The sequence below is a fragment of the Myotis myotis genome, unplaced genomic scaffold (assembly GCF_014108235.1).
Source record: "Myotis myotis isolate mMyoMyo1 unplaced genomic scaffold, mMyoMyo1.p scaffold_m19_p_5, whole genome shotgun sequence".
NCBI classification, from domain to species: domain Eukaryota; kingdom Metazoa; phylum Chordata; class Mammalia; order Chiroptera; family Vespertilionidae; genus Myotis; species Myotis myotis.
In genome coordinates, this window is record NW_023416357.1 from 8699307 (window position 1) to 8712348 (window position 13042).

The following is a 13042-nucleotide window of genomic DNA, read 5'->3' on the forward strand; positions in this document are numbered from 1 at the left end:
TTTTAAAGTAGAAAGTTTGACCCCCTCTGTAATCACACACCAGTGTTACAATTGGGTATCTTTTGTAGCTGTGTTCTTTTAAATCTCTATATACACATATGTACACTATACACATTAATTTTTAAACAAAAATGGGATCTATAACTTGTTTTCTGTAACAATATATCCTGGGTATCACTACTTGTCAATATGTACAGATTTACTTAATCTTTTTAACCACTTTTTGGTGTTTCATTGTTAATGTATCAACATGTATTCCACAATTTATGGAAATTTTGGTTATTTTGATAAACTTTGGTTATTCTTAATTTTCTGTTATAAAAAGTTTTGTAATGAAGACATTGTACATACATTTTTGGGGCATTGGTCTGAAACAACTCCTCTCTGAAATTAGTGAAAATATATATTTTTTTTAAAAGAGAGAGAGAGAGACTTCTCGGAGGATGTGACCCTGGGGCCTGGTCATGCTGAGACTGAGTCAGGTGATCGAAAGAGCAGATAAACAACCCACCCGGAGGCAGGGGCTGGGAGGGCTCCGGGCTGGGTTCTCCCACTGCCTTGCCTTTTTTGTATCTGCTCCTCCAACAATAGGCAGCGTTGACTTATTTAACCTTTGCCAAATAGGATTAATCTTTCCCTTTTTAAAAAACCATTTTTCTTTCTTGAGATTTTATGGCTTGTTCTGAGGATAAGTACACAGACATTTCAATTTGATCCTTTAAAAAATATGTTTAAAAACATGTTTATTGATTTCAGAGAGAGGAAGGGAGAAGGGGAGAGAGAGAAACATCTATGATGAGAGAGAATCAGTGATTGGCTGCCACCTGCACGTGGACTCCGAAGGACCAAGGGCCCTGGGAAGCCACCCTGCCCGGGGGAGCACTGTGTGTTCCAGTCCGGAATTTCCGTATCAATATTAATCAGGCTCGTCTTCCTTCTCTCCTGCTTCCTCCGAGGCTGGACTCCACTCACCCTTTTGGTTTCTCTGTTTCCTGCCGTGAGATAGTTAGTGGTTAGCCAATTCAGCCTGCTTTCCCTCTGCTTCGCTTTGCCCTTTGTTTGCACTTCCTTGTCTGCAGATCAGCCTTTCCTGCCACATTTTTGGCCCGGTTTCCTCGCAGGAGCAGGTTTAGTGACAACCTCGCCGACCTCCTCTGAGGCAGCTCCTCCACCGCCCGCCCTCGGGAGCTGACCTTCCCCTGGAGCATGTGGCAACAATTTGCTGCTGGGTCCCGCCTCCATTTGTTAATCCATTGGAAGGGTTTGGTAATCCAGTTCCTGCTCTAGAGAAAACTAGAGCCATGGCCACCGGGAGTGCTCCCTCCGAGATTATAGAAAGAGAGCGAAAGAAGTTACTGGAAATCCTCCAGCAAGACCTGGACTCGATCCTGGACTCACTAACCTCTCGGAGGCTGATTTCTGAGGACGAGTATGAGGCGCTGGAGGACATCCCAGACCCGCTGAAGAAAAGTCGGAAGCTGTTGATCTTGGTGCAGAAGAAGGGAGAAGACAGTTGTCAGCATTTCCTCAAATGTTTATTTAGTACTTTTCCAGAGTCAGCGACCACTTGGGGCTTAAGGCACGGTAAGTTGAATTTCTACACTTTTTTTTGGTTGGGGGTGGGGGTGGGGGTGGGTAGGGGAATAAAAGAAATGAGGCAAATTTCCTGGAAAAAGAAAAGAAAAAAAGAAACTGATCATCTTTTATTTTTATTTGTCTTTCTACCAGAGATAATTTTTCACTGAAATATGATAAAGAGGAAGTGGCCAGCAGTTAAAAAGCAGGGAATAGTGTATTTTATCAGTTTAGGGGATTGATAATGTTTTCTTTAAACTGTGTCCAAAATTAGCAATGCTTTTAGTGCCGGTATAGACTCCTCATTATTATGATAGACATCCCCAAATATTTACAGCTGGAAAGAGATGACAGGGGTCATATCAGGGATTTCTTTGCCTAGTAAGTGAATTCCTGAATATAAGCAATCCCCAAACCACAGCCTGCATTGTTCACCTTGTGTAACCATTTGGGAAATAATCCCCTTGCGTGGTGGGTCAGTCACTTCCTTTTCTGGGGAACCCTCTGAAGTAATTCCAATTCTAATTTTCCAATGTGCAGAGATAATCAGGCAAACAAGGGAGCAATCCTTCCGGAATGGATTGGTTAGCAATTTTGTAGGTTACCGCCAGGGGCTAGTGTAGCTCCTTTTATGGGAACCTAAGGCTATTGAAGATTACTTTAAGAGGTGTTTGTTACAGAGGTGCAGTCTCAGGGAAAAGGTTTATGTGAATGGTCCCTAATGTGGGACAAGACCCGTTCGCTTAAAGCAGGGGTCCTCAAACGACGGCCCACGGGCCACATGCAAATACAAATATTGTATTTTTCCTGTTTTGTTTTTTTACTTCAAAATAAGATATGTGCAGTGTGCATAGGAATTTGTTCACAGTTTTTTTTTAAACTATAGTCCGGCCCTCCAACGGTCTGAGGGACAGTGAACCGGCCCCCTGTTTAAAAAGTTTGAGGACCCCTGGCTTAAAGAAATGGGTCTTACTATTTATTTCTAGGATTTACTATTCCAAATTAGAGCTCTTTGCTTCCTGACTAGAAATTATTAGGACCAGACTTCATTACCAACGGCCCTAGGAGTTCGGAGCTGGTTTGGGGTCACAGTAAATCCACAAGTTAGCGCTGTTCATAAGGTTCACATTTTGTTCTGTTCGTTTGACACTTGATTTTTATGTGAAAGACTTGGAATTTTTTTATTTATTATTGATTTTTTACAGAGAGGAAGGGAGAGGGATAGAGAGTTAGAGACATCGATGAGAGAGAAACATCGATCAGCTGCCTCCTGCACACCCCCTACTGGGTATGTGCCCACAACCAAGGTACATGCCCTTGACCAGAATCGAACTTGGGACCCTTGAGTCCACAGGCCAATGCTCTATCCACTGAGCCAAACCGGTTAGGGCAAAACTTGGAATTTTGAGCAAGGCAGGAGTGCGTTCTGATCTTTTTCCAGTGGGAAAAGCAGGTTCTGACAGTTGACTTATTGCCATTTATGTTGGAAGGGGTAGGTATTCCTATCCTCCAGTGACATAAAGAAGAGAGATAATGCTTCGAGGTCTCAGAAACACAAGTAAATAGAAATTTTTTTTTTTGAACTTTCTTGTTCTTTCAGAATCTTTAAAACATGAACATACAGAATCTCCTCAATCTACAGGGGTAAGCAAGAATTCGGAAGATCCATTTTCCCCGGGAAAGAAACAGCCTGAGAGTCCTGAGATCACCGTGTCCTTTAAAGAGAAAGAGCACTGGGATGTGGAAACCTCTGAGATGTTCCGGGACAAGGAGAGCAGTGATGGCGAGATGGCGTGGTCCTCACGGAAAAGCGAGAAGGCGTACGACCCGCCAGCCACCACGATGCCGATGCCGCATTCAGTAGAGAATGCTGAGTCTGAAGTTTCAGGAACTCCTGACTATTCACAGGACCAACAGAGGTACGACGAGCCCGATGATTCTTTATACTTAGGAGAAGAGGAATATCTAGAGTCGGCTGTATTCTCTGAAGATGCAGAAAGCACCGTGGAAGGAGAAGGTCATGACGACCCAGAGTACCTTGTCTACGGTGGGGAAGAGGACCCTGTGTATTCAGAAACCGCAGAGTTCTCTGGTGACGAGGAGAGTTATGGTGATTCCGAACCCGGCATGCTGCTGGAGGAAGAGGAGGAGGAAAGTATGGAAGGTATGAAATGGCATGTGATCGTTAGGCAACAGCATATTTTTAGGTTGCCGTCACATAATGGAGAGACAGGATGAGGGAGGGCACCGGACGTCAGCCGAAGAGCAGCCTCTCTGAAATTCCTTGTGCCTCTCTAGCCTGGACTGTCCTCAGAGGTGGCGTTGACAGGGAGGGAGACCCAGCACCTAGGAAATGCTGGACAGGATAAGCCAAAGTGAATGTGGAGTGCAGGTGTAGGTTTCTGCTCTCACCTCTGTCACACATATAAGAGTTGCTAGACACTCATTTTATTGTATTTATTTTTTATTGTTTTAAATATATTTTTTATTGACTTCAGAGAGGGAGAGGGAGAGAGAGAGAAACATCAATGATGAGAGAAAATCACTGGTCTGCTGCCTCCTGCATGCCCCCTACTGGGGATTGAGCCCACAACCCGGGCATGTGCCCTTGACCAGAACTGAACCTGGAACCCTTCAATCTGTAGGCTGATGCTCTATCCACTGAGCCAAACCGGCTAGGGCTGCTACACACTCATTTTAGGTGTTATCTTCTATTCCTTAAATTAAGTCTCTTTGGTCATTTTAGTGCCAATGGGCTATGGCAGTGGTTCTCAACCTCTGGCCCTTTAAATACAGTTCCACATGTTGTGACCCCAACCATAAAATTATTTTCGTTGCTACTTCATAACTGTAATTTTGCTACTGTTATGAATCATAATGTAAATATCTGATATGCAGGATGGTCTTAGGCGACCCATGTGAAAGGGTCGTTCGACCGCCAAAGGGGTCGTGACCCACAGGTTGAGTACCGCTGGGCTATGGTGATTATGGGCCTAATTATTGAAGTGAAAACAGGAGAGGAGTTTGAGATGAATGGATAAAATCGCAAAATACTGTTACGTGGCTTGATCCAGTCCGTATATTGCCATCTTGGGAAACTATACTGGCATCTTCAATTAGAATATTTTTCTATGAGTCTGTTTCTATTTTGTTTGTCAGTTTGTTCATTAGATTCCACATATAAGTGAAATCATATGGTATTTGTCTTTCGCTGACTGGCTTATTTCACTTAGTATAACGCTCTCTGGGTCCAACCACAAAAGGTAAGATTTCCTCCTTTTTTTATGGCCAAGAACTATTACATTGTGTAAATGTGCCACAGCTTTTTGAAATTTCAAAATATGACAAGTGCTTTATTTGGGGAGATCTTGCCTAAGAAAATAAACATCACCAAGTTCTGAGTAGAGAAGGGAAAGATGGCTACCATCTCCCATTCCGTCCAAATCCTGGGGGATTCGGAATCCAGTTTTGGGTGGGGAAAGAGTTCTTTCCTCCTCTCCACGCCCGGTATCCGCCTGCCAGGGCTGCCCTCAGGAGGTACCACAAATTGGGTAGCTTAGACAATAAACAACAGAAATGTATTGTCTCAACAGTTTGGAGGCTAGAAGTCTGAAATCAAGGTGTCTACAGCGGTGGTTCCTTCTAAAGGCTGCAGAGAAAACCTGTTTCTAGCTTTGCTGGCTTGCTGGAAATCTTTGGCAACTTTCAGGCAACCCAAGGATTTTTTAGAGTTACTTTTGTTAATTCTTAAAATGTATACTTTTCTCTCACTTCCATTGTTTATTCTAAGGTTTTCTTCTTTTTTTTTTTTGGTTGTTTTTTTTTTTTTTGTACTGGATTCAAGAAGTTTATGCTAATTTGCCATTCATCAGGAGCAACAAATGCTGTCAGATCTTCTTTCTCTACTAAGCACTGTCTCTCTATTCTCTCTATTCCCAAGAAGTAACTAGAAGGTACATCAGGAAATGGGAGACCAGGAGAAATTAGGTGCAACATGGACATTTGGAGAAAAGCTAAATGGCAATGGCCTCTTCCTTTTCTCCAAACTTTAGCAAGAGATGCACTTGAGAAAGGAATCAATATCAGAGAATTCCTCCTATATGTGTATAATGAAACATTAACAAGGTTTTGATTTTCTGCCTATAAACATTAGCCAAAAAATTTCCAGACCATGAAATACAATGGATTAGCTAAAATGAATTAAGTAGATCTCTATAAATACTGACTGGGGAGAATTAGTAAGGAATACCATTAAATGAAAACAGGTTGAAGAATCATTTGTTTAGTACTTAATCATTTATGTAAAAATAAGCTAGCATCCATTAAACCAAACTATGTATTTCTTTTTTTTTTTTTTATGTGAGAGTATGTATTTATTTCTTAAGTTAAAGCCTTCAGAAATACATAATAAGTTTTAACCAGGGGATTTGTAATTACTTAAAAAAGAGAGAGAAAAAAACATAATGTTTGCTCACAACGTTTAATATCATTTCACACTTTCCAAATCCTATAAATTTTAAAGTATAAATACTACATCAAACTATGTATTTCTATATATCCACACAGGCTTATGGACTCGCATAGGAAAAGGGTGGGAAGCAAACATAGGGACGTCTCTTAGAAGGAAAGAAAATTGGCAGAGTCGTTTCATCTTTTTACAGTGAAAATGGCAATTACTTAGTTTTAAAAGTCAGTGAGGGACTTTAAATTTGAAAGTGACATTCACAGAGAGTCTTCTTTCCCACAGAAAGAAAAAAGGTGTTTAAAGATGTCCTGTCCTGTTTGAACTTGGATAGGAGCAGAAAGCTTCTGCCGGATGTTGTTAAACAGTTCTCCTTAGATCGAGGATGCAAGTGGACACCCGAGACGCCGGGAGACCTGGCCTGGAATTTCCTGATGAAAGTTCAAGCCCTGGATGTGACGGCCAGGGATTCAATCCTTAGACGCGAGGTTCGGCGTGAGGAGAGCCAAGGGGAGTCGCCAGGCGGAGTAGAGAATCTGGAAATGAGGGACACCCCAGCCCTGCACCCCCTGGATGTGGTCTGTGCCTCTCTGCTGTGTGCCGACATCTCCCTGCAGCGTGCAGTCATGGCAAGCATGTACCGATGCCGGTTTGCTCTGCCTCTGCTCCTGCCGGACGCGGAGAACAACAGAAGCATCTTAATGCTGGGGGCCATGAAAGGCCTTGTGAAGGAGCAGCCGGCGGGGGAAACCGAAAGGTCTCTGACTCTCGCAAAGATGCCCGTCCTCTCTTTTGTGCGTCTAGGAGACTGTAGCTTCTCCAAGTCCAGAATCCTCAACACGCTGCTCAGCCCTGCCCAAGCCAAACCGCACAAAGTCTTCCTCCATCACGATTTGCCCGTCCCGGTGCTTCCCCGGCAGATCTCGGACGGCCTGGTGGAAATAGCGTGGTGCTGTCCGGACAGCGACAGTCTAAGGGGAAACCCTCCCTTTTTCCAGGAGCCCGTTGCTGTGGCCAACCTTCATGGAGATCTAGAAAGTTTTTGGACACAATTTGGTTTCTTGATGGAGGTTTCCTCAGCTGTGTTTTTCTTCACGGACTGCCTCGGTGAAAAGGAATGGGACCTGCTCATGTTTTTAGGAGAAGATGCCATTGAAAGATGCTACTTTATCCTCAGTCCCCAGGCCAGGGAGAGTGAAGAGGCTCAGATTTTCCAGAGGCTTCTGAACTTGAAGCCATCCCAGCTACTGTTCTGGGAGGAGGAGGAAGCTGGGGAGAAAGGGAGGAACTTGAAGGGCCTCCAAGCTGCCCTCCAAGAAGTGGCGTCCTCATCACTCAGACGTGTGTCTGTGGAGGACATGGCCTCCCTGGCCAGGGAGTTGGGGATCCAGGTAGACCAAGACTTTGAGGACGTTCAAGGAATTCCAGTTTCCCCTGGTGGACACTGGGCTGGAACAGCTGAAGGTGAGAGGCCTCAAAGACACAGTCAGCCAGAGAGCTCATCTGAACGCCCCGCTGAGGTGCCTGTGAAAGAGCCGGGAGCTGAAGGCGAGGTCACCCAGGCTCTTCAGAACTTCCACCTCACCCCAGTATTCATGCCTTACGTGCACAGCCTCCGTCCGTTCCCAGTCGGAGTTGGAGGCCACTTTAACCGTGCTCCTGTGAGAGCCCCTCGGGTTACCGGCTTCCACCTTGGGTCAGAGCAGAAGTCTAAGTGGTTCCGTCCTCCACCCTTTCATCATTCAAGAGTCCATGGTCAAGGTAGAAGTTTTGGGGTTCAGTACTTCCAACCCCAGAGATTTTGTTCAGTTGAAAGTTTTATGAAATTTTCAAGACCTGCTCGGGGCCGTCCCATGGATGGACCATTTGGGAGACCACCAAGGCCCATTTGGCGGCATGTGAAGACCTGGCTTGGCAGACCACAGACAACGGGAGCGTGTGCAAGGTCTGCCGTGGTGGTCTCCCCAGTAGGTCACTTCCACTCACAGCCAGCAGGACCAGCAGGGAGGCCACCGCCGCGGCAAGCCCACACCCGGGGAACACAGCCGCCTGAGGCAACTGAAAAACTGGCGAGAGCATCATCCCACATGGTGACTCCTCACCCTCGAAACTTTCAGCCGGCAGGAGTCATACACAGACCCCCAAGACCTGCTTTTCAGCAGGGATTCAGGCTAAAGACACCAGGTGGGCCTTCAAATCCAGCTGGCCAAATGGGATCCCATCCTATGTCCAACTCTCTGTTCCGTCAGCCCACGCCATCCCAGAGCAAACATTCCCAGCCCAAACCCTTCCAACCCATGGCGTCTCAACCCAAACCCACCCAAACAAAACCCACTCATCCCCAGCCCTCCCCAGCTAGAAGCTCTCCATCCAAACCCACTCATCCTCAGCCCACCCAAGCTAGATGCTCTTCAACCAAACCCACTCATCCCCAGCCCTCCCCAGCTAGAAGCTCTCCATCCAAACCCACTCATCCCCAGCCCTCCCCAGCTAGAAGCTCTCCATCCAAACCCGCTCAGCCTAAGCCCTCCCAACCCAGGCCTTCTCAGCCCAGACCTACTCAATCCAAGTCGTCAGGAGCCAGTGCTTCACAGGCTAGGGCATCCTACTCCAGAGCAGGGCCCAAGAGGGCAGGGAGGCATTAGAGCGCTTCCTCCAGAGACCTGTGAAATGTACCCTTTACCCAGGCCATTCTGATCACAGAATGGTAACCTAAAGAAGTGTGGCAGTGATGGTAAGAGACCACTGCCATTAGCACGACAGAAAAGGAGATATGCACAGCCTAATTGTTATTAAACCATAAGAGTTGTGTCCCTAAGGAAGAGGGGAAATATGAAAAGAATCAAGAATAGTATAAAGCAGTAAATAAATTGAATCCAGCCTTGAGTTTTAGGTAATAGATAACCTGAATCCAGGGAATGTGTTTATGAGGCAGCCCCACTTGGGGAAGAATGAGGTTGGAGTCTCCAGTTGCAAAGAGGTCATAAACTAGGGCTCGGGTTGCCTCACTGTTGCAAATAAAATTGCCTTAGATGTTGGCTGCTCCAGGGGTGTCTTGGTCAAAATTTTTGTTTTAATATCAGGCACTAACTAGGTAGCCCTATTTGTTTAGGATAATCAATTTGCTTGTGTTAACAGCCCTAATTTGCTTAGATGATAAAACTCTCATTTGACCCTTATATATAGAAATAATGAACTATCAACCAATAAAATTATTTTTCATTAACTTTAATAGCGATCTGTGTATGTTTCATTATTTTAAATATTTGTAATAGGCAAGATAATTAGGCTTAATCTTAGAGGATCTGATACACTAACCTCATGATTTCAGCTTAAAATGTATACTTAAGTTTGTTTTTTGTTTGTTTGTTTTTTGTTAATCCTCACCCAAGGATATTTTTCCATTGATTTTTAGAGAGAGTGGAAGGGAGAGGGAGAGACAGAGAGAGACATCGATGTGAGAGACACATCAATTGGTTGCCGGGGGACCTGCAACCAAGGTACATGCCCTTGACTGTAATCGAACCCGGGACCCTTCAGTCTGTGGGCCGACGCTCTATCCACAGAGCCAAACCGGCTAGGGCTATACTTAAGTTTTTAATGTTAGAGTTGTTATTATTATTATTTTTTATTGATTTCAAATGTATTCAGAGGTCAGCTATTTTTGTTTGTAGAAGATGGAGACAAACATACATGGTTAAACTTCACAAGTAATTTAGCAGCCACCTTTGGCCATTAATTTCAAACTCTTCCAATGACAGTTTCTGAGATTAATGTTAATAGAGGTGTTGGGTATAAAAGCATTTCCATTGCTGGTGGGAGCATAAGCTAGTACAGTCCTTTGGGAAGGCAATTTGCTTTATAAAAATAAAGCAAAATAAAATACCTGTAACTTTTGGCCCAGTAAATTTATTTTATGAATTCATTCTACATATGTTCCTGTTAATGTATGCAAAGATGTATATGTGTAAAAATATACAATCTTTTTTTTTTTTTTTTTAAAGAGAACATTTATTGGGTAAGTTACAGAGGTAGAAAAAGTAATTCCTCAAAGAATGGGCTTAGGAAACAAGTTCTAGAGGTAAAGGAAGGGCCCTTGGAAGCTAATGGTCACGTGCCTGGTCTGGGGAGAGTCGTGGTGGGGGGGAGGGGGAGACAGGGGTGTGAAGGGGAAGGGAAAAGGAAAGGCACAGGCCTGCCCCAGGAGCAGGAGTGTGCTGGGTCCTCCATCCTAAAGGTTTTCAGGGCAGAGGTTTTATGGGAGGTCCCAGGGAAAGATCTCAATAGAATATTCAGCAGTTTTCCAGGTGTGTCCTCGCAGGGTTGTGGCCTCCACTGATCGATTGGCCGGCACCAGGGCAGGTCATTATTCCATGTTGCTAGTCCTGAGGCTGATTTTGTCGCTTATCTGGGCCTGGAGCTGAAGTACAACACTGATCCCCATGGTGGCCAGTCACAGGGAGGATGGGCTCACTCCGCTCAGTCAGGTGACTCCACTCCATGGGGACATCCTGCCATCTGCGTGCCACCTGGGCCGTACAGTTTTACCCCGTGTCCTTGAGGAGTTGGAAGCGGCTGGGCAGTCGGGATGGGACTACGGGAGAAGAATGTGAAAGAAGTGCAGCTGGACACTGGGTGCGGACAGGAACGGAGGCGTTCGACAGGAGCAGGCAGTTCAGGGTGAGGGCCGCGAGGAGGGACGATGGTAGATAAGGAGGAAATAGAGCAGACGGTCAGGATGCGAGTGAGATAGATGGAGTGTCAAAAAATGTGCAATCTTACCTTGTTTATGAAGGACTAGAAAAACCCAGAATGCTTAAGTAAGTGATGGTACTAGACCTGTGCAATGTAGTTCTCTGAAGTTGATGAAAAATAATGGTGTAGTTCTAAACATGCTGGTAATAATAACCGAAATTATAAAAGGCTTGATTTAAATATTTTGGCCTACATCTGGAAGATACTATGCAAAATAAGTACTCTTTTTATACTTTTTACTAGCACATGTTTATGTAGGAAAAACTACATTTGGATTTTGGTCACTAGTAGAGTGATACACTCCAATTTTAAAAAATGGAACACGAGGCATTAAAATATACTTTTAGCTTCATAATCTATGATACAGTAAGATAGAAATAATTTGAGTGTAAGCTGTATTGCATGGCTTCTACTCAAGAAAAATTTAAACTAATAGGAAGGAAAGCTTAATGGTCTATGAAATCCATGCCATGCGGCTAAATTTACAGTGCAACATCATGTACTTATATCGACTATCTATAATAATAAAAATGTAATATGCTAATTAGACCAGATGTCCTTCTGGACGACCTTCCAGATGAAGCCGTAGTGTGCGGGGACCAAGACAGAGGCAGCTGCCATGGCAGCTGGGGCCGAGCCCCTTGCACTAAATTTCGTGCATCGGGCCTCTAGTCTATATATACAGAAGCCTAATATGCTAAGTGTCTGAACATTCGACCAGTCGCTATAACTCGCACTGCTTTTCAGGAAGACAGAACACGCTGCCTACTCTGCCTGGTACAAGGAGTCAGCAGCCGCCTGCTTGCGTGCATGCTGCCTGTGCCGCAGCAGCTTCACCCACTCGGGCGGCCACTGCAGTCTCAGATGGAGATGGCAGTGATGAGGCTGAGGTGGAGACGTCCTCTGAAGTCCATGACCTGTGTGGTCCTGGCAGCAGAGCGGGCTGGAGGAGGGGCAAGGCCTGAGGGGAGCTTTGACGGCCAGGAAAACTGGCATCACTGGTGGGGTCCTACCATGAACTGAAAGGTTAATATGCCGCTTAATTTCTTTCTTTTTCTTTTTTTTAAAATATGTTTTATTGATTTCAGAGAGGAAGGGAGAGGGAGAGAGGGATACAATGATGAGAGAGAATCATTGATCGGCTGCCTTCACGCCCCTTACTGGGGATCGAGCGCACAATCCGGGCATGTGACCTGACCTGGAATTGAACCATGACCTGCTTCGTGGGTCGAGGCTCAATCACTGAGCCACACCGACCAGGTCACTTAATTTCTTTCTTATATCTTTTCCTTACCGTTCTTTTTTCTTTCCCTTCGCACAGTCAGCACTCTTTCCAAACGGACTTCTTTTGCCCAGCCTGGAGGGCTGTTTGAAACAGGGATAAATTGTTAGTGCTTGTCCTTTCAGGCCTCATGACAGATCAAGCTTTGGGGTAAGGGTATCTGGAAAATGTGCCCTGAATAAGTGCATGAAAACTGGCATGGGGGATTTTCTTGGTTGAAAGAGGAGTAAAAAAAAGCAGAAAACAGAGGCTGGGGCACATGAGAAGTCTGCAATGCATCGTGTGGGCCTGACCATGAGACACTGCTCTCCTGTGCTGAGTCCAACCAGAAGGGTCAGGCTTAATAGCTTCTCCCCTCCCAGGACCTTAATTCATCGGCAGCATTCTCCTCATATATCTTTTGAAGGCTGCTCTCAGATGGGATAGAAAATGCTTTAGAAACCCATTTCAGTTACAGCAGCACCATGTGTTTTATATTCTTGTCGGAGGGACTTAGGGTGAACAGAGGTCAATTTTGTCTTTTTTCTCTTTTTAACCAGAAGGGGCCCATCACTCAGCAGAATGCTTAGTGATTATGGGAGTGAAAAAAGTCCCCTCAGTATAAGGTGAACCAGTTGGGTTCAAAAGCATAATAAGCTTTCTTTCCTGAAATAGGCCCAATCAATACACTTGATTGCATTTTATCAGGGCATTCATCAGAAATGTAGCAAACACGAGTCAAAACTTTTCCTGAGAGGGTTGGAAACTCATGCACCTGGGATCTGGGGCTGTGTCTACGAATGTTATTCATTCTGCAAAATGCTCTGAGCTCCCGCCATGGGCCCGAATGCAGAGCGTGTGGGGAAACTTAAATATCTCTGCTGGGGTAGGGGTCACATAATCAGTCCGTCATGCGATGCTCAATCGTGAAGGGAGTGGAGAACCCCTTGTGATTAAGTGCAGGGTTGTTTCTCAGCAGAGTTTTTCAG

General features: G+C 45.0%; 1 protein-coding gene across 1 annotated transcript; it reads left to right on the plus strand.

Moving 5' to 3' along the window:
• Positions 1-903: 903 nt before the first annotated feature.
• On the plus strand, positions 904-9269 carry CARD6 (caspase recruitment domain family member 6). Its single transcript, XM_036310441.1, has 3 exons — positions 904-1584; positions 3176-3739; positions 6323-9269. The coding sequence occupies exons 1-3, from the start codon at positions 1302-1304 to the stop codon at positions 8680-8682; spliced, it is 3207 nt and encodes a 1068-aa protein (XP_036166334.1). The 5' UTR covers positions 904-1301; the 3' UTR covers positions 8683-9269.
• Positions 9270-13042: the final 3773 nt, after the last annotated feature.